We start from the raw sequence: 22,775 nt of genomic DNA on the forward strand, positions 1-22,775 counted from the left end.
TTACTACAAAGAATAAGCATTATCTAAATCTTAATTGTGTTTCCTCATTCTGCTTCTATTCAAAAGCCTAGCAGTAAAAACAAGATCTCATCAAGTTGGCTCACTACTCCCTCTGTCTTCTTCGATTTTTGATAAGTTGAAGATGGCTAGTATGAATTTTTTTGTATTTTTTAAATTTTTTCTCGAGACAGGGTTTCTCTATGTTACAGCCCTGGCTGTCCTGGAACTCACTTTGTAGACTAGACTGACCTCAAACTCATGGAGAGCCGCATGCTTCTGTCGCCTGAGTGCTGGGATTAAAGGCATGCACTACCACTGCCTGGTTCAGTATGGAAATATTAAATAGACCTATTAAATATTAAATAGGTCTAGTCTAGAAATATTAAATAGAGCACAAGCCATCTCTATTCATAGTGCAAAGGGGTCTCCTTTGAACTTTTGATTCAGAATGAAGCTCCTTCACAAAATGGCTGCTTCACAATTGTATTTTACAATTCAGGTGATTGTATTCAGGGGATTTGGGTATTTATAGCTTATTTTCTTTAATGGGAAAAGCTCCTGGGATATCATTTTGCTTAGCAGTCAGTTACCCTCAATATATATCAGAGGTAGGTTTTTCTTTTTAATGGAATGTCCTCAGTAAGACATTATCCTAACAAACACACAAAAAGTGTGTGTTTTTTAAAGCAATATTAAATTATTGGTAGCTTCAATAATTTTAAGTAATAAAATAGTTTATATACAATAGCTAATATGGGACTAATTTATAAACTGCAATCTTCAAGGCCATAAAACTGTGTGCACATCTCATTTATATTGTCAAGCCTGTGTAAAAGAACCATGGTTGGAGTTAAGTTTAAAGGCATGTTTTTAACATGTTATCTGATAGAAATGCAATATATGAACTAGGCATGTAGCTCAGTGAGTGATAGAATGTTTGCCTAGTGTGCATGAAGTCTTGGGTTTGATACCCAGCCCTGAAAAAAAAGAAAGAAAAGTTAAAAAAAAAAGTGTATGTGCTTATTAAGAGTTTACAACAAAAATAATCTTTTAGGAAATATTTATGTTTAAAAGAGATAAACAGAGTTTTTTATTAAAAAGTAAGTAGATGTCTTAACCTACTAATGTTCAAACAGTTCAAATTTCCTTTTTCTCATCTCTATATCATACCCTTATCCATCTGTTTAAATTTCAGCATTGGGCATCATGGCACAAGCCTATAATTCCAGTTCTTAGGAAATGAAGGTAGGAGAATCAGAAATTCAAAGCCAGTCTTAGGTACTTTGGTTACATGCATGCATGTAGTACACATGAACTAACTCTCTCTCTCTCTCTCTCTCTCTCTCTCTCTCTCTCTCTCTCTCTCACACACACACACACACACACACACACACACACACACACACACAAATAAAAGCTAAAAAATAAATATTTTAAAAATACATATTATTTCTGTTGTTCAGTTAGGTTTGGTTTGGTTTTTGGTTTTACTTTTCCAAGGCAGGGTTCCTCTGTGTAACCCTGTCTGTCCTAGAACTAGCTCGGTAGACCAGGCTGGCCTTAATACAGACACCCACTTGCCCCTTTCTTGTTTGTTTTATTTTGTTTTTGTTTTGTTCTGTTTTAACATTACCAATAGACCATTCAGAGTATCTACCTCGATCATAATGCTTTCTACTATAGCACAGACTGATGGCTTGTGTTCATCAGTAACTTGAGAGGAAATGGATAGCTTGTCTGCAGTCTTCTCTTTGTACTTGACAATGTCGTATAAATAATACTGTTGGACACATGTGTTTTCAGTTCACATTTTAAATATAGAATGATATAGTAAGAGCAAAGTAATAAGAGAAGAGAAATATATAATGCAGTTTTGGAAATGCAAACATTTGTTTCAAAAAGTGGACTATTGAAAAGTGAATCAAGGGATGGAGAGATGGCTCAGTAAAAAGTTAAGTACTCTTATTGTTCTTGCAGAGAGCCCAGATTCAGTTACCAGCACCCACATGGTGGTTCCATGACCATCCATAATTCCAGTTCGAGGAGATTCAGTGCCATCTTCTGACCTATGCAGGGACCAAGCACACATGTAGTGCACATGCATATATGCGGGCAAAATACTTACATAAAAAATAAAAGTAACACATATTAATATTTTTTTCTGATACTTAATTTTTTTATGTAACAGCTCTGGCTGGAATTAAACACGTGTGCCACCACGCCCAGCTCAACTAATTACTTTTAAGTGAATTGAAACAAACAGTAGGGACTAGAAAGATGGCCTGATGGTTAGTAACACTTAACTGCTCTTCCAGTGGATCTGGGTTCTATTCCCAATACCTACATGCAGTTCACAACCACCTGAAGCTCCAATTCTAGAGGACCTGTCACCTCTTCTGGCCTTGGTGGCTACTAGGTGTGCATGTGATGCCCAGATGTACAAGCAAGCAACACATACACACACACAAATCACATCCAAAAACTGTTTGATTTTTAAAGAGAGATTTAATAATGATAATAACAATAAAAAAGACAAAACAAAACATACTAACAAAAACCCCTAGTATGATTGTGCATGCCTTTAATACCAGCACTCTGGAGGCAGTGGCAGGAAGCCTGCCAGCTGATCCCTATAGCAGGTTCTAGACCAGGACTACATAGTGAAACGCTGTCTCAAAAATGAGACACCCCCCTCCCCTGCAAATGAACAAACAAAAAACAAGTACAGATTGAATGTATCTATCTTTTTCAGTCTTGCACGTGTGATGAACCTGATACAGACAGGAAAAACCCTGAACTTTCCTAGTCATTCTTCAGTTTTCATCCAGACATTGACTCACTGATGATGTGACTCAAACTACTTGAACTTTTAAGGCAGGTAGCCTCTTAAAGTGAGGATAATGTATACTGCCTCATGTATTGTGTGACGGTGAGCAGAGTTCATGTCACTCACTGAAGTGTGCCAGGCCCATTGTTAAATATTTTGCTTCTCCCTTCCCTCCAGGCACCCCTAACCCCAACTCCTTGTTTTTTTGTTCAGTGCCAAGATTCAGGATAATCTACAACTCTAAACTATCTCACAGGATGTTTCTACTGACTCTAAGATACAAATGAACAGTGGAAAACCTTATTACAATACAATTATAAAGAAGGATGATTTATTTCCACATGATAGCCCATAGTAATGGTGTTTTGTTGATCAGGTTATAACAGATGAATATCATTATGCAGCAGATGCTCTCTTTGTTCCTTGTTCTTGTCACAATTGCTGAATTTAATAAAATGTAATTGATTAAATTTCTGTTTGTGTTGTAGTCAGGAAGCTAGAGAAGATAAGGAACAATGGGAGACTGATTCTCACTGCACTGTTACCTTCCACCACCTCTTATGTATTTGGTTATTGCTAACTTCAATCATTGCTAACAGGGTTCATGTCACTTGTCAGAATGCTCTCAGACACTACAGTGGCTACAAAGAGTACATTTCTCAAGGTGAGCTGGTGTAGAATTGCTATACAACGCCTTTTAAATTATTGTGTCTTTCACGTCATGCCTCCTGATTCCACCTATCTCCCCACCCCCACACACACTCCACAAAAAAAAATAATAAAACAACATAAAATTTAAGAGAAAAAGGACTGAAAGGAAGAAGGGGGAAATCTCAGTATGGAAGCTACAATGTGACACAGTGAGTTACATAGTAAACCCCTGATGTCGGATTCCCCTCTGTATGCTGTGAATACTATTGGTTAATAAAGAAATTGGTTTGGCCTGATAGGGTAGAACATAGCTAGGCTGGGAAAACTAAACTGAATGCTGGGAGAGAGAAGGGCAGAGTTCAGAGAAGCCATGTAGCCCCATCGAAGACACACGCTGAAACTTTTCCTGGTAAGCCACAGCCTCATGGCAATATATAGATTAATGGAGATGGGCTAAATTAATATATAAGAATTAGCCAATAAGAAGATAGAGCTAATGGGCCAAGCAGTGATTTAATTAATACACTTTCTGTGTGGTTATTTCGTGAGTCTGGGAATTCGGGAAAAGAACAACTGGCCTCCCCACAACAAACCCCTTTATCTGTACGTTTTTACATGCATGTGTTCATGGCAGAGAATCATTGGGACCTAGGTAGTTGCAGGGTTGATCAGCCCACCTGCTCTCCCCTGTCTTTATCACTAGGGTGAGCTCTTCAGCATTGCTCTGGCTAGTTCATCCCTTGCAGCAAGGGAGGAGCAGCTCTCCCACTTTCACATTCTCAGGGTGGGTTCTCCACACCTACAGCTACCTTCAGGGCCAGGTCTACTGTGTTGCCCCGTGAAGTGTAGGGGCCACTCTCTCAAGTGCTGCAGCTGATGAGGGGCAGGAACAACTTTCCTGCTTCTATGACCTCAGGGTCAGTTCTTCCACCTGCCTCAGGGGTTGATGGGGGTGGGGCATCTCTCTCCTACCCGTGCTGGCCACAGACAAATGCATAATGGGGGCAACTCTCCCATGTTCACAACTTCAGGATTGGCTCACCCACACCTCCACCAACAGGGTTGACTCTTGTGATGCCCAGGCGAGCTGTATACAGCATCTTTTATTTGTCATCTAGGATCTTTTTCTTTGTTTAATTTTTAAAATGAATATCTATAAATTGCATTAATTATATTAATGGATAAAATGTAATATACATTGTATGTTGTTTTGTTTTGAAATTCTGGTCTCACTACAACTAGTCTGACTTTGGTTCCAGATCCAGCTGGCCTAGAACTCATTATGTAGACCAGCATGGTCTTGAACTCATGGAGATATATCTACCTACTTCTGCTCCCTGAGTGTTGGAATTAAAGGTGTGCACCACTATAGCCAGCTACATTGTATAATTTTTAAATTAAATTAAACATATTATCTCCTTAGATATTTATTATTTCTATTTTAAAATACTTATATATATATATGGCTGTTTTGCCAACATGTATCTGTATGCCACCTACACAGAAGTCAAAATAGGGCACTGGATCCCCAGAAACTAGAGTTGTAGATAGCTGTGAACCTCCATGTGGATTCTGAGAATTGAAGCCAGGTCCTCTGGAGGAGTACCAATGATAACTGCTGATCCATCTCCCCATTGCCCCATTTATCACTGTTTTTTATGGTGACAATATTTGAAATCTTTACTTTTTGAAATATACAATAAATAATTATCTATTGTCACTCTATAATATAATAGCCAGTATCTCTGACTTTTACCTTACTGTGACTTAGTGTCCTTTGAGCAGTCTTTCCTAAACCCTCTTCACTCACTGTCCCCGGGCTCTAATAACCACCATTCTTCTCTCAGCTTTCATGAGATCAGATTTTGTGGATTCAACATACAAGTAAGATCACATAGGTACTTTGTCTTTCTGTACCTGGCTTGTTTATTTAGCCTAGTGATATCAAATAATAGTGATCACAAATAACAGATTTATCTCTTTTTATGACTGATTAATATTCCATTGTGCCTGTGTTCTACATTTTCTTTATTCACTCATCTGTTGATGGACACTTGGGTTGATTCCATTCTTGGCTATTGTGAGTAATGCTGTTGTAATCATCCTGGTTTGCTCTTTTCGTTCAAAATTGCTTTTGCTATTCAAAAGTGTGTGAATGTGTGTGTATGTGTTTGCATAGAATTGTTTTTAATCTAGTTTTTATAGAATGCCATTTGTGTCTTCGTAGAAATTATGGACATTGAATCTGGAAATCTCTCAGTAGTATGAACATTTAAACATATTTATTCTTGTAACCTAAGAAAGCTAGAGGTCTTTAATTTTTTTCATCAGTGTTTTAGAGTTTTCATTCTAGAGCTTTTTCATTTCTTTGATTAACTTTACTTTTAGGTATGGTATGGTATTTTATTGTATTACATTGCATTGTATTGTTTAAAAGTATTCTAGCTAGAATTTCTTTTCCTATGATAAAACACATGACCAAAATTGTAACATGACGGGCCGGCTTGTTGGGGTTTCTGTCCCACCCGGTACCCCACTGCTGGCATACCCCAAGGAAAAATCACACACAGGACTCCATAAGATTATAAACTGATTGGCCCATTAGGTCAGGCTACTTATTAGTTCTTATGACTTATCTTAACCCATTATTCTGATCTATGTTAGCCATATGGCTTGGTACCTTTTTCAGCTGGGCAGGTTACATGTTGCTTCTCTGGTGGTCTGCGCAGGAGTGGCAGAAGAACCTCCCTGCTTCCCAGAATTCTCCTGTTCTCATTGCATCACCTCTACTTCCTGTCTGGTTTTCCCGCCTATACTGCCTGCCTGGCCAATCAGCGTTTTATTAAAATATGATTGACAGAATATAGACAATTCTCCCGTATCACAAAATCAACTTGGGGAGGAAAGGGTTTATTTCAGTTTACACAGCCAGGTCACACTCCATTACAAAGGGAGTCAGGGAAGGTACTCAAGGCAGGAACCTGGAAGCAGGAATTGAAGCAGGGGCCATGGAGGAGATTGCTTACTGATTTGTTCCCTCATGGCATACTTAGCCTTCTTTCTCATACAACTCAAGACTACCTGCCTGGGGTGGCATCTTCCACAATGGGTTGGGCCATCCTACATTAATCATTAATCAAGAAAATGGCCAACAGGCTTTGCCTTCAGGCCAGTCTTACGGAGAACATTTTCTAATCTGAGGTTCATTCCTTCTCAGATATCTCTAACTTGTATCCAGTTGACAAAAAAAAAGCTAGCCAGTATACATAATCACCATAAATGAGATAGTTTTCTTGATCTCCATTGAGCATAACTCAGTATTGGTGTCTATAGCGATATTAATTTATATATATTGTTTGTCTTGGGGGTTTGTTTTTGGTTTTGGTTTAGGAAGTGAGCCATCCAGGCTGCAAGAGAGCCAGAGACCGGTGAGCACCCAGTGAAGCCCCATGTTCCCTAGACCAACTCCTTCCAGTCTTGTGGGGGGAAAAAGCTGATGCAGTACATCACATCACTTAAAGTGTTTTTTGTTTGTTTGTTTGGTTGGTTTTTTGGCTACTAGTAAAGCGTATTAAATCATTGACTGCTTTAGAAATTAAGGTAAAATCATTTATAGGTAGAATTTAGTTGTACTCTGCTCAAAGAGCCATGATGGGTCTGAAATAACCTTCATTTGGAAAAATAGCAAATATTAATGAATGCCTAGGGTCACTTAACATAGTCGGTGTGAATCAGGTCAAGTTTAATTTGAATGCATTTGCTGTTTATTTTAGTGTTTTAATTGAGGCAGAAAGCCGAATTGTTAGTTAGGGACATTCTTCCCTCCCTTAGACTCCATCTCACCCTTTCTTCGTGGTAAGATGTAAATGAACAGTAGGATAGTAAGGGAGCCTGTCAGGCAGGATTTATGTCCATCTGGTTTTCTTTTCTCACTAATGCCATGGGCTTGGTTTTTTATGTTTGCTAAGGTTTTAGATTTGCTTAGCAGTTGCTAGCAAAGATAGGAAAGATAATGAGCTGAATGGCTGGAATTCAACACAAGAATAATGGTTTTCTTTATTTTCGCATAATTTTAAAGAGAACTAAGGTTTTTCTTCCCTTTGTTCTTGTACTTTTCCACTCAGTATCAGTGAACTAACTGAAATTACTAGTTCTCCAGGAAGCTCTCTTGTTTCTTCCTAGTGTTTCCTCATTCACATTGTTTTGTAGCTTTTGTTCTGGACTTGCAGCACTTGAGATTTTTGATGTGCACTAAGTATAGATAGAAATAATGGGTTTTGATGTTTAGCAAGAATTCATCATTTTACCTCTGTCTTTCTATATCAGCCCTGTGAAGTTTTGTGATTTGGGAAATTCTTTACCATTTTAAGTCCTAAACACCTAATGCGTGTTTATACCTTGTTGAAACCAGGTGTGAGGGTCACTAAGCAGGAGCAGCAGTTTTCTTCAGGGATGAACCCTCAAACCTCTGCTCTCTGGGCTATATTTCTGCCTGGGTTATTTTGTTCTCCTTTCCATTTGACCTGATTTAATGACCGTCATGTGATCATGTGCAGCAGGTAGACCCTGAGACAGGGAAGAGTCTTTGCAGCCACTCTCATGAGGTGAAAGAACTTTCTTCGAAGTTAGGATCATTTTTAATGTATTTGCTTCTTAGTAAATAACAAAGTGCTGTTTTCACAATACAACCCTTGCTGCGCTGTGTTTGGAGAGAACACAGACAATAAAAAGGTCACCAGAGGCAGGTTTTTCCTACTTTTTATTTTGGCTGTTCCTGTTTCTGAATGTGTCTTTTCAGAATAGATGCTCTTGGAAGGCCAGGCTATGTTATTCAACTCAAACTTATTTAGTGGGAAACAAGTTGGTTTTGTTTAAAAAGTATAGTTTTAGAACCATGACTTGGGGGATAACAGCCCTTAGAACAAATGATCCTCCTCAGTGCACCATCTTCAAACCATTCCAGATTCAAATCTGTGCTATGTATATATTCATGGAGAAATATCTGTACATACATGTGGGGGAGTGATTATGAAAGTAGAAAGGACTATGAGAAAGAGGGAGATTTTAAGGGAGAGAGAAGGAAAGAGAAAAAGGTTGATAATGAAATAGTATGATATGAAAGTAAACAGTGGGAAAAAAGAGACCAGCAAAAGCCTGGCAGGGGCGCGGTGTGGTTTGCAGTGGGGGAGGGGCATAATTAAAAACAAAGCGTAATGGCATATGTATTGAAAACCATAATGAAAATCCTTTTTTGTGTTAATTAAAAAAAAGTTTGGTGATTAAATTTTAGTGTTTAAAAAATATTAAAAAATTTGGAAAAAAATTTCAGATTATCTTTTAGTTACTGTGGCTCTAAGCAGAAAGACTCTGAATGCATCAAAATTGCTTTTTTATTGAATCTCCTTTTCATAGTACAAAGACTTGATATTAGAAAACCTCAAGCTAGCTACAGAGTAGACTGCATTAATTGAAACACATAGCAACTCTGGGGACTTTCTTAAAACCTAGATTTCATGTTACCCCTAGCTTTTTACTCTGTAGAGATTAAAAGGGCATTTGCTCTTTGAAATCCCCCTCTTAGCCCATTAAGTGCAAGGAAACGAGACACATTGCTTTTGCTTACTGGGGAAACTACTTATCTAGTCTCTCTCTCTCTCAATTTACATGACCAAGAGGAAACTGAAACCTAGCTAAGTTTAAATCACTTGCCCTGGGATAGCTAGCTAGCTAGCTGGTTCCTGTTTGAACTGGGGACTTCTGTTTGCCAGAAGTGCCTTGGTTTCTGCTGCCCGTGGATACACAGCGTCTCTAAATAGTGGTGTTCTCAGCACTTGCCATAGTCTTTGGTCACAGGTATTTCTCTACCCACACTGCCATTTCTCCCAGTCAGTGGCATGCTTTGAGGTTCAGATTTTCAGAAACTCAGGGAGATGATCTAGTGGGTTTCAGTACCCCAGTGGGCAGGTGGATGGGTGACAAGACGGATGTTTTGTGAAAGTAAAAGGCTAGATTTAAACATGACAGTGAACAAAAGCTGCTGAGGTTTGGGAGGATGTTAGCAGAACTCTCTAGAGACAGTAGAATTTGAAAGGAGGAAAAAAATCAATATAGGAACAAGTTTTTTTCTAACAGTTCTTGGAGAGCATGCTTTTTGTTTATGTAAAGAAAAAAGTAGTTTTCTCCCAAGACCCAGAATGTATATTTTAAAAAATATTTAAGACAGCAGCAATAATAATAATAATAATAATAATAATAATAATAATAATAAAGAGGATGGGGAGGAAGAGGTTAGAAATTTTAGTTAGTTGTTGCTCAAGGAAATCTAAGCACTAGGTGGATGTGGAGACATTTTTGATTTAGAAAGGAAATGTGGCTGTTAGATTCTTTAAGGAATTAAATCGAGAACTTATAGAATTTTTTATCTGAGCAAACCACTTTGGTTGTTTTTCTAAATCTATTTTTGCATGCATTTTGATACCTTAGATCTTACTAATTTAATACGTAGCCCCTTTAAGGTGCGGTGTTCTGTTGTTTTCCCATGTGCTTTTTTTCCTTGGGACTGAAGTGTTCTTAACCAAGAAGATAACCTATTGTTTCTCTAAATGTGCTCTCCCTAAGCACAGAAGGGACTGCTCAAATGAGGTTAGAATTGCTGTTTGCCCCTGGGCGGTTGCCAGCAGGAAGAAAGGCATGATGGGAAGTAGTTTGGTTACCTTTCACAACAGGTGTCTTTGTCAGCGCACCTATTCAGATTTCAGAGTGTGGAAGCACTGAGTCACCGCAGAAAGGAAAGTACGAAAGCAATTGCTCGGGCTTTCACATCTAGAGAGCCACGCTGCAAGGTAAATCTCAAGTCTTCTGGCGCTCATGAATATGTGAAGAGGTTCACAGTATCTTTAAAAATACTACTGAACAGATAAAAAGGAATTTAAAAGGTATGAACAGCCCAGATAATTTATGATGCTTTGAGTCCTGATTATCATTTAATTTTTACTTGGCTAGTTATCTTTAAGATAAATGTACTGGGAAATTCTTAATGAAAATAATGCTCTAAATACAAAGCTGCATTATGGGGGCAGGGGGAGGAAATGAAGTAAAAATGCTTTACTGGCTCCCGTAAGGGTCAAACACAGCTTGAAGCTGTTTTAATCATGAGAGTTCATTTAAGATATTGCATTTTCTGTTTAAATAAGCTTATTAGACTTGGTCATTTCCTAGCCAGGGAAGTTTGTCTTTCTGTGAGCAAGTGCTTAAATAATGAATGCTTAACAGAAGTTGCAGAACTTTCATAGTCGTATTTAAATGACACAAGATAACAGTAATCATGCTAATCTATGGAAAATGAAAATTCTTTAGGGAAAATACACTACATCTTGTTCTGAGTTTTGTTTACCCAATTTTCACAAGCCAGTGAGTTTAAATAACATAATCCTGGTATTGGTGGTGAAGAGCTAAAGACTCCAACACAGCAATATTTCTTTTTGTTTTAAATAGACATCACCAAATCGATATTTGATACTACCAAAAAGCACTTCTCAGTGCTGTAGTACCGTTAACACTCAGCAGATAACAGGAATCAGGTAACAGGCTTTTGGAGGAGCTGTACTGTCTTCTGTCTTCTTTGTCCAGTACTGTACTGGGTTATATAACTTGGGGGTTTAGGGAAATTTTCTTCTTGACACATAAAGCCTGTTTGCCATCTGCAGCTGTTCTCTAAAAACCACTTGTGGTAACTAAGGAATGGATAGTTTGTGACTATTAGCTGGTTTGAGTAATTAAAAGAAACCTCTAAACTTAAAAGTAAGAATATTTATTAAGGGGGGAAAACAGTATACATGAGACTCTTGCGTTTACTAGATATTTGTATTATTTTAGTGGGAGAAAGGAAAATTATTATCAACTAGTATTGTTGTCCCAAATGAATTGTTTCCTTTTTTTTATATTTTGATACTTTTTTTTTTTTGACAGAAATTCTCAAGGGAAAGAATTCTTTATTCCCCCTTCAGACTTCAGGAGATAAATTTAACAGCACTAAGAGTTCTGTAAATTCTGAGAAATAATAATAGATTGTCATCTTTTTATTTTCTAAGAATAAGAAAAATAAGCGCTGATTGCTTTTAAGAAAAATCTACTTTTCTCCCATAAGGATTCTTCATATAAATAACAATGAACTAAGAAGATGAACTATTTGAAAATGTTTTAATTACTAAGGACATAAAATAAATTAACTTTTGTTTGGGGTGTTTCATATAGGATATTTCTAGTCAGGAAACTTCCCTTTATTTCTGTTTTTTGAAGTTTAAAGATTTCCCAGACCTGGATTTCTCCCTGTGCTGTGCTGAGAATGCAGAAAGTGTTTATGGCGTACACTTCCTGCATAGATAAGAGACCACCTCTAATTTTCCTCTAAGGGTGAATTGCTAGGCAAGCCTTCAAGAGCAGCTGGCTTTCTTTTTTCCTCCTCTCTTTTTCTCTCTGGATTTTGACACAGCCCCTGGATCCCAGGTGGGTGTGTACACTGTCTGAGCTGCCCTAGGAGTTTTCCCCTGGATAGTCTGATCTGGAGCTGGGGAAGGAAGAGCAGCTGGCAAGATGATGGAAGAAATCTCCATTATGGTAGCCTATGATGCCCATGTTTTCAGCCAGCTTCATGATGAAGACTTCCTCACTAGCCTGGTGGCCGTCAGCAAGCCCAGGTCCATGGTAGGTGTCTCCTTGCGTACTACACTGTGGCTCCTCTTTCTCGAAAACTATGGAGAGAGAATTAGGTTCCTGTGAAGTAAAGAGAAGCACTGCTGTTGACCTCTTACAGGCTACAGCAAGGTCTGCCGGTTTTCAGTGGTTTTGTTGTATTATTTATTATATGTCTATAGTATGTTTTAAATACTACTGTAGTGAGGTTGAGAAGAATTTTTTAATTTCAAATACTATTTTTCTTTGTTTCTTGTGTGACTGTTAGATGAAACTAGCTACAGTTTCATATATTCCATTCAGTCACTCTAAAGTAGAACATTTCTTTCAATGAGCCATAACATCTCTGTAAATTGAGCCATCTAGATATTAAATAACTTTCAGGTCTTAAATTATCCCCAAGAAAACTATGTTCTTATTTTTGCTGTCCCATATTTTTGCTAGCCAGCGAGGCTCACACAGTGATCTGTGTCTCTTAAGCAAATTCTCTTAACTGCGCCTGTGCCTGTGCCCCTATGTGATGTTTAGCAATGCATTGCAGCAACAGAATGAAAAGTTTATCATGACAGTTTGATCTTACCAGTATGAAAACCCACTTCTCTATTTTAAGGCACAGGAATATTAAAAGTACGATGGCAGGTTTTTTGTTTATTTGTTTTCCAAGTCTTAAATTACCATGAAAAAGATAAAGGTCAAATTCTTTGGGTTGAGTCAAAGAGACTTAAAGGTTTTATTGGCCAGATGCTATGTTTCTACATTGTTTAGCTGCTGATCTGAGTAAGGAATTCAAAAAAGAAACGTAAAATAATGAAAGAGGAGGTAGTAACTGGTCACAGATTATTTAATGATATTAATAAATTTATTTAATATTTGTAAGGCAATTTGATTATTTAAGAATAGTAACTCAAATATACATTGAAGAATAATGAAAAAATTCTAGAGGATCCAGCAGACCCAGCAGAGGGACTGGTGCTGAAGAAGGAAGTGGTGTTGTTGATAATGGCATCTCAGTGAGAGTGTATAGGGCTTCATTAGACTGCATTTCCACCATGATTTCTAGATGCACTTAAAAGCCCCACAATTTCTGTTCTTATAATTATATACATTTCATGAAGTTTATTGCTACTGCAATACATATGCTCAGTTAGGATGAGAAAATCCTAGATACTTAAATTCCATTATACCCATTGATTTTGTAATAGTCCAAAACTTTTGTGTGTGTGTGTTTTTGAGACAGGGTTTTTTTTGTAGCTATGGAGCCTCTCATGGAACTAGCTGTTGTAGACCAGGATGACCTTGAACTCACAGAGATCCACCTGCCTCTGCCTCCCAAGTGCTGAGATCAAAGGCATGCGCCACCACAGCCCGGCATTTCATTTCTTTATGATGGTTTTGCCAAGATCCTCTTAAGAGTCCGAACTGACTCTTCAGAAACTTAAAGGTGTTTTTCAGACGAAAAGGGAGAAGAAACAAAACCAGATTTTGTCAGTGGGTGTAGCTCAACCACAGACTACTTGCTGGTCATGTTAACCACCTTGACTTGGATCCTTAGTACCACAAAGACAAACAAGCAAACAGTCCCACAGAGTGTAAGTGGAGAGGACAGAGGAACTAAAGAGATGAACAGTTTCTGAGTCATGGGGAGCATCTCACTGCTCAACAAAAATGGCCATTGTATTCATGTATGTGGAGGGAGGAGAGGACATGCAGGGAGAGGGAAAATGGAAATGTGAATGACTGCATGACTGAATCTCAATGCACTTTTCACAAATTACTCCCATGTGTAGGTAATTTATGTATATTTGATGTAGATTTGGTTACTGACACAGAAAGCTCGGTAAAAGATACACGGGATATTGCTTTCTATACCAAATTTTTAAATAAAAATTACATTTTAGTCAGACATGTTAGTACATGACTTTAATCCCGGTACTCAGGAAGCAGAGACAGGCTTCAGTGTAAGTTCAAGGGTAACCTCATATACACAGTGAGACCCTGCCTCAAAAATAAAACACGTAAAAATTACACTTATTTATTTTGTGTGTGGGATGGTATGCATGTAAAGATCAGAGGACCACTTTTGGGAGCCACTTCTCTCCCTCCTCCCTGTAGGCCCTGGGGATCTAATTTAGGTCATTAGATATGGAGGCTTTACCTACTGAGCCATTTTGTCAGCCCTATACTAAATTTTTAAATAGTTTAGATATTGAGGTGCTTGTTATATAACTTGCTAAAGACATTTAGATTCCTTTATCAGATGTGATGTTTAAGATAATCTTTTGGAGGAGGTAATAGCTGATTTTGGTTTGTCTGAAAAACCTAGAATAGGACACACTGTTCACCATTTGATCTGGTTTACATTCCATATTGACTTTTTTTCTGCTTTGTTTGAGATATACCCTCAAAACAATATAAAAGAAGTTGTTAGGCTTTCTATAGTATAAAGCAAAATGCCTCCAATTTGAGTCACTACTGTGCTTCAAGGAGGTAACACCATTATTAACTTACTGGAGACTCTTCAAGCTGGGTTGACCTTTGAAAGAGATTTAAATGCTTAATATAGGATCAGGTCTTTCTCTGTAATTGGATTTTATTTCATAAGAGTAAATATGTTAATTCCTTAAATGACAAAGATGTATGATTGTAAGTTGTGGACACTGAACCTTTTATTTAGAAGTGTGGACACACATGTGGGGGTCAGAAGGTAACCTGCAGAAGTCTGCTTTCCTTTCATTATGTGGATCCCAAGAATCGAACATAGACCGTCAGGAGTTGGCGGCAGGCACCTTCACCCACTGAGCCATCTAAAGGGCTTTTTTTTCCTTTTAATAAAAATATAAGTAAATTGACATGTATAACGAAAATTTGGAAGTTAACTGGTATGTACTTAAAGACAAAACCATACCACCACTTCCTCTCATACATATACAAGTCCTTTAACCTAGCTGGGATGCTCACAGAAAGAATCGAGGAACTCTGAAGGCTGCCCAGGCCTTCTCCTTGTGAATAAAATGGCCTCTTCCACCTCTGCCTTTTCTAGTTCTTTTGCAGGTTTTTCTTTTTCCATGCATTCTTGCTGTATTGCCAGATTGTCCTTGAACTCTTAGGCTCAAGTTAGTTAGGTAGCCTTTCAGTAGCTAGAATTGCCTGTATGTATCACTACTATGTCCAGCCTCAGCTGTTTTTAATTGCCTAGTGTAAATGAAGGTGAAAGCCACACCTGGTACACTTATTGAATTACAGGGAAAGGTTTGAATATTTAAATTCAAAATGCATGAGTTCATGTTTAAATAGTGAATAAGCCTAATCACTAATGCATACCCCAACAGGCACAAATATTTCGAGTTAAGTGTTAATTTATATTCTGCTCAATTGTTTCAACTATCTAATTTATTGAGTAGTCATGAAAAGAATATTGCTTTTTGGGTGTATGTTAATCATAGTTAATATATAGAGTGGTTTAATGTTTGTTTTAATACAGTGTTCTAGGCACAAGTAAACTCTCTACCCTTCAGATTCCCCTTCCCCCAGTCTTATAAGAAAAGGAACCAAAGTCAATATTTATGAGACTATTATTAGATATTGTAGGTAGAGCCAACTAGAGCAGTGGTTCTCAATATATCAGGTATCTTGCATATCATATATTTACATTACAATTAATAACAGGAGCAAAATTTTAGTTATGAAATAGCAACAAAATAATTTTCTGTTTGAAGTCACTACAACATGTGGACCTATATTAAAGGTCGCAGCATTAGATTGAGAACCACTGACTAGAGAGTAATTGCTACCCTTGAACAGTGAGGAAGACGACTCCAAAGGAAGGCTGGAACAGTGGGTTTGTCTTTGGAGGCTGACCAGGTATATGCTAAGTAAGGAAGTGGGTAGAGCCTTCGTTAACAAGGAACAGCTTGTGCAGAGTCTGAAAGACTAACAACTGTTTAAGGCACTTTATTTTCAGGGAGAAAGATGAGGTGAAGAAAGGGTCTTACCACTATAGTTCAAAATGACCTGGAATTCACTGTGGGATCTAGACTGACCTTGAACTTGCAGCAGTCCTCCCACCTCAGCTTCCTGAGTGCTGGGATTATAGATACGAGCCACCATACCTGGCTTTGTTAAGTAAAGTATTTTGAAGTTACATGATCTTTTGGGCTGAGGAGTTAGTTTAGCCAGTAAAGAATCTGCTGTAGGGGGCTGGAGAGATGGTTCAGTGGTTAAGAGCACTGGCTGCTCTTCCAAATGTCCTGAGTTCAATTCCCAGCAACCCCATGGTGGCTTACAACCGTCTGTAATGAGATCTGGCACCCTCTTCTGGCGTGCGGGCATACATGGAGGCAGAATGTTGTATACATAATAAATAAATAGATTTTTTTTTAAAAAAAAAGAATCTGCTGTATAAGCAAAAGGACCTGAGTTCAGTCCCCAATAATTATATGAAAAGGTAGGCAGGATGGTATTCACTTACAATCCCAACACTAGGATAACAAGAGCCTTACTTGCAGACCCCAGGTCCTAGTGTGAGACCTTGTCTCAGAAAACAAGTGGACAGTGCCTGGGGAACAACACCTGGGATTGACATTGACCTCTGGACTCCATGTGAACCCTCATACAGGAGCACACACACTAGTTAAAAATTGTTTTAGTTACTTGGGAGCCTGGCAGTGGTGGGACATGTCTTAATCCCAGCACTAGGGAGTCAGAGGTGGGGATCTCTGAGTTCAAGGCCAGCCTGGTCTACAGAGCAAGTTCCAGGTTAGCCAGGGCCACACAGAAAAACCCTGTCTTGGTGAAAAGAAGAAGAAGAGGAGGAGGAGGAGAAGTTTTAGTTACTTGGTGTCAGTTCAAGACTTTCCAGGAATTTTACTGAATTTCTCTAAGCCTCAGTTTCCTTATGGGAGAAATGAGGACCATCCTCGCTGGATTGCACTTGTAAAGAGTTCACCACAGTGAGAGCTCTCACCAGTTACCTCCCTTCTGAGAAAGGGTGTCTTTTCTAAATTTCTGAAGGAACTCTAAAGTAGGAATGAACTGAGTAGATAAAGTGTGGTCGGGATGTAGAAGGAGAGGACACATATGATAGGAGAAAGGACCGTTAGTTTGCGCTGCTTGATTGGGGCATTAGTTCTGCAAGAAAATTGAAGTTTTCTACCATGAAGATTGCATAAAAGATCTGCTCCTTGAACTCAGAATGGTTGGAAGGCAATGTGGAGCCATTAGTGGGGAGTGTGTATGAGCCCTTGTCTGCTGAGCAGACAGGCTCAGTTATATAAGCAATAATGTGCAAAAATGGGCAGACAAGAACCAGATGGCCACACGGGGAAGAATGAAAAGGGCAACAGGAAAATGCAGGTGAAAATTGTTGACAAGTGTCTGAACAATTGATAGTGGCAACATGAGTCAGGAGTTAGTCTACACTTGTTCACTAGTTCTTGCAGTGGATAGATACAATCTTACTACTTAGGAAGCTATAATGAAAAGAGTTACTGATTGGGATAGGTTGAAATTACTACAGGATTGTCATGGTGTTAGAATAGGAAAGTTAGATATTGTCTGAGTTCACTTTCTGTCATGGTGATAAACACCATGACCAGAGCAGTTTGTGAAGAAAAGGATTGTTTCATCTTACAGTAATACTCCATCATTGAGGAAAGTCAGGCAACAGCTCAAGGCAGAAACCTGCAGGCAAGAACTGAAGCAAAAGCCATGGAAGAATTTTACTCACTGGCTTCTTTTCAATGCCTTGCTCATCCTGTTTTCTTATACCACTCAGGACCACCTGCCTAGAAGTGGCACTGTCCACAGTGACCTGGGCCCTCCCACATCAGTCATTAATCAAGTGTATGATACATACACTTACCTACCAACCAATCTGATAGAGGCATTTTCTCAATTGAGATTCCCTCTTCCTGGGTGACCTAGTTTGTATCAAGGTGAAAAAACAGAACCATCACAAACACAGATATTAAGAATATAAAAAGGAAAAGATGATCCATTTTGACTTTACCATGTCCCACACCTTGAAATTTAATATTATTCTGTCTCTGAAGGAGACTTGATTGACCAGTGGTTAACCTCGACCTTTAACAAAAGCCACTTAACCATAACACACAGGCTTTTCTATCTTGGCACTGGATAGATATTCTTAACTGACAGTTACCAAAATAGTACAGGACCAGCAACGGAAGGAGCCTCTTTCGGGGAACTAAAGTTTTCTGTTCTATAGATGGAAATTGAGGGTAAGCATTCTGCAGTTTCTTTTTCCTTAGTGGTTTGGCACATTACATCAAGCAAGTCAAATTAAAAAAAAAATCATCGCAATGCCATATGCCAGAGATGAGGAAAATAATAAAATCATTGCAGTTACTTCTAAATCATCACTGAATAAACATTTCAAATATTGACTAGAATCAAACATTATAAAGCCAATTAAGGTCCTTCCATAATTAAAATTGTTTATTGAACATGTTTTATTCTCATTGTCATTTAGCATATTCTTGACTTGGCACCTTATATCAATTTCAAATTAGTTCAGGGAACCAACTATTTCCTCATTTGATTTATCAGTTTTGATGAGTTAAGGTTCTTTGGTAGAATCCTGTATTAATTGAAACAAGTAAGGGAGTTTATTGCATGGACACCAAGGTGTGTCCTTGAAATACAAGAGCAAATTTTGAGCTAGGCAGCAAGACTGGGCCTAGTCTCATGCTGGCAGGCATCCTGCATCTCTTGCCATCTAATTAACTTCTTCCCTTGCATCCACTTTATTTATTTCTCTATCCCTGAGTGTTTTAGCTTCCTCATTCCTGGGGCACAATACCGCTGCCATGCAGCACCTAGATTTATAGATCCATTGTAGACTGTGAGTAATATTGCTGCCTTTGACTCACAGATCTATGTTCCTTTGGAGAGAAACTGATTCAGTAGTTTTAGGTAAATTGTGACAATACTGAATAGAACCCATGAGTGCATTACTGGAAATAGCAATGTTATTTTCAATAGCTCCAATTGAGGCACTATCCGAAGATGTGGTGAATGTCTAAACATAAAGTGGTATGTCCATACAGTCCACTACAAATACCAATTATAAAGAATGAAATACTGATACCTGCTACACTATAGATAAAATTGACAAACATGAAACTAATAAAAGGATTCAGTCACAAAAGACTAAATATTGGATGATTGCTGACACTGGACATGAGATTTTGTAAGTTGCTAGTGAAGATACGTGGTGGACTATTCTGTATATTTTGAAATTCCTTATCACAATTTTTGAAAAGTTCCTAGTTACTTTTTGTTGATATTTCCAAAACACGAACTCTCAGTTTTCGCCTGCTACTAGTCATTTTGCCGCCTACCACTTTCTTGGCTGTTTTCTTTCTCTTTTTCCCTGACCTGGCCTGTAACATCCTCACAACACATACACACACAAAGTGTGTTTTGCTTCCGTCTCAGTGGAGGGGACATTCCTGCCCTGCCAGCTCACTTTCTTCTTCTCAACTTCCTCTTTCATTGATCATCGACTCTCCCTTAGTCCAGACAGGGCTAGCTTATAGTTCAGTTGTCTGTTTACATCTTATTAGAAGCTCTGCAGTTTTTCACATAGCTTCTTACACATTTCAGAGGTACTAACTACATCTTAGCTTCCAGACAAGCTTCCTTTCTGGGCACACCTATGAAACCAGGCTTTCTTTTTATATGTTTATTATCCTTGGGAGGAGTGCCTGTTTAATAGTACATTTATATATTTACTTATTTATTATTTTATTTTAATTTGAGATAGAGTCTAACTGTGTAGTCCTGGCTGGGCAGAAACTCACTATATAGATCAGACTGGACTGGAACTCACAGAGATCTTCCCAGTTCTGCCTCCCAAATGCTAGGATTAAAGACATGCACCACCACACCTTGCTCCAATAGGATTTTATAGGCATTTAGTTTAATGTGCACGTGCAAACAAACCTCATAGTTCTGATTCCTTAGCTCCCTGTGCTCAATAATCCTAACAATCTGTGGTAGGTACTTTAGATGAAAATTCTTATTTATGTTTGATAGCCAGAGTTGTTATCACTGTCTAACGGATAATAAAATGGAGACTTCGGGAAGTTAATGTTTCCCCAAGATCACATAGGAAGGAGGAGGTAGCTGAGACTGGAGGGAAGTCTGCTTTGTTACACTCCTGAGCCTCTGTAGACAGCCCTCTTGACAGTGGGGGTTGAAGCAGGGTGGAAACAGAAACACTAGAAGTGTCATCTCCACTGTTATCTTCTTGACTGGCTGTGACTGACATACCTGGGAAGGTTTCTAGGGAGTGGACTGTCAACAACACTGGGCATTGGAAAGAAGATTGCATAACTTTAAAACTAGCTGTCTTTTTGATATGGAGTGAATTAAAATAGGAATAGGAACTCTAAACGTTTAGTCGGAAGATATTGTTAGCAGTTACTGTGTAAAGACTGCTTGCTTGCAGGGCAAGATGATTACCGTTAGGGTCTTTTCATTGGAAATTTCTTAGTCTGCTTAGGCCAGGGTGCCAGCACTGTGGGACTCTCAGTGTGGGCCCTCCTGTTCACAGATGATTTTTTTTGTAGTTTAGCATGCCAGAGGGACAGAAAGAGCAAGCCTTCTTATGATTCTTCCTGTGAAAGAAAACCACCTACCCAAGACTTCATTGCTTCCTCAAGGTCCCATGACCAAATCCTATTAAGAATGGAATATCAGGGGCTGAAGAGATGGCTCAACAGGTAAGAGCACTGGTTGCTCTTCCAGAGGACCCACGTTCAAGTTCCAGCACCCACATGGCAGCTCATAACTGTCTGGGACTCTAACTCCAGTTCCCTCACACAGACCTACATTCAGGCAATACACCAATATTTTATATACATAAAATAAAAATAAATCTAAAAAAAAGAATTGAATATCAACATAAGAATTGGTGTGGGGGGGCATAGTTGGCCCACAGTGCACACATTATTATGAAATTCCAGAGCAGTAAGAGATAGATTGTTCTGAAGACTTAGGAACATGGATGAAGGGTTGCTTACAAGAATATGGGTGACCTTAAAACAGTTACACCACAAAGTCTCACCCCATTATAGATGATGACCTCATGGAAGTTACTTTGTACAAACCCTAAACTATCTCCTATTACAATGGCACTGTTATTTACTGCTGTCTCAGATCTTGAGAACTAGTCTTCATGTAAAATTACAAAAGGGATGAAGTTAATTTGTAAGTTAATTATAAATATCCTTTCATAGAAGGATATGCAGGAATAGTACATGTTAAAAGTACAATGCACTGATTTTTATTATTCTATTTTATAAGTTCTTACTTCCAATGGGTAAAAATACTCTAGGATTTTATTGTTCTTCATTGGCAACTGACACTTTTATTTAGTTTGATCATCAATCAAACATTCATTGATCTGTTACTGTGTGCTAGGTACATTATGTTCTTGGCACAAAAGATCTAAATATGCAAAACAGTGCATGGTAACTATTGTGAATCTTGCAGTGGAAAAGGCAGGACACAAACATGAGCTAGTGATACTGCTTGCCAGGCTTCACATTGAGTAGTATATCAGTAAGTGAGGTCCTACTCATGCCATCTGAGACCTGAACAACATCTATAAGAATGTTAGGAAAATGTATCTCAAGTAGGGGGAACCTGGAGATAGCTCTTTAAGTGGAAGAACCAGAGAGTCAGTGTGGTTAGAACTTCTGTTAGGGACAGCTTGGTAAGAGATGAAGTTGGGGAGGAAGTTAGAAGTCATGTTGTAATATAGGGCTGTGCAAACTAAATAGAGTAGTCAGGTTTTGTTTCTTATATAACACATTGTATTTTAATATCGAATGAATGAGATTTTAGTTGTGATTAACAGAAATTTAAAATTATGGTTAAATTATTAGAGAAGCCAGTATTGTGTCAAAAACTCACTGCAGAGCTCAAGCTCAATATCAAATTGTAGTATTAAAAGTCAATGCAAGGACTGTATGCTGCCTTAGAATAGAATTCTCAGTGCAACAAACAACAGAAATAACTCTGAAGACCTGATTGTAATGCCTACATTCAGATTTCTTGCAGGCTGGAAATGTAGTAAAAGCCCACTTTTATTTTTTTATTCTTCATTTTGTTTTGAAAAATTAAATTATTTGGGGCCTTAAATGCTAAGTGCTCAGCAACTAAGTTCACTTCCCCCTCTCTTCCCAGTACTCATGTAGGGAGCCCCTCCCCTCAACTATTCTAGCTTTGGGCACCTCACCCCTTCTTTTGATCTGTAAGTGTAGCTGCTCACACATAGCATACTCTCACACAAGCATGCAGGGGTGGTTTGAATGAGAATGGCCCCATAGGCTCAAATATTTGAATCCTTAGGCCAAATTGGAGGATCAGTTTAGGAAGGATTAGGAAATGTGACCTTGGAGGAGTGTATTGCTGAGGGCTCACAACTCCTTTTGATGTTTCAAAAGCTCTTGTTATTGCCAGTTAGCTCTCTCTGCCTCCTGCTTCCTGATAAGGATGTCAGCTCTAAGCTACTGCCCAATACCAAGCCGGCCTGCCTGCTGCCATTTTCTCTGCCATGGTAGCCATGGATCCTAAC

At 38.5% G+C, this 22,775-nt stretch overlaps 1 protein-coding gene across 10 annotated transcripts in view; it reads left to right on the top strand.

The window, feature by feature from the left end:
• Rabgap1l (RAB GTPase activating protein 1 like) overlaps window positions 1–22,775 on the top strand; it is a 632,406-nt gene that overhangs the window by 517,124 nt on the left and 92,507 nt on the right. Inside the window, exons 1-3 of one of the 10 annotated variants that reach the window (XM_087906366.1) lie at window positions 9,224–9,331; window positions 10,204–10,413; window positions 11,984–12,181. The exons of 5 other annotated variants lie outside the window; for them this stretch is intronic. In XM_087906366.1, the coding sequence (XP_087762492.1) occupies window positions 12,071–12,181 (111 nt within the window). In that variant the 5' untranslated portion in view covers window positions 9,224–9,331; window positions 10,204–10,413; window positions 11,984–12,070. Of the gene's footprint in view, window positions 1–9,223; window positions 9,332–10,203; window positions 10,414–11,969; window positions 12,182–20,763; window positions 20,917–22,775 lie in introns of those variants that run through there. 4 more of the 10 variants (XM_087906367.1, XM_087906368.1, XM_087906365.1 and 1 more) reach the window with 4 other exon arrangements.

The sequence above is a fragment of the Myodes glareolus genome, chromosome 5 (assembly GCF_982192425.1).
Source record: "Myodes glareolus chromosome 5, mMyoGla1.1, whole genome shotgun sequence".
In the NCBI taxonomy this organism is placed as follows: Eukaryota; Metazoa; Chordata; class Mammalia; order Rodentia; family Cricetidae; genus Myodes; species Myodes glareolus.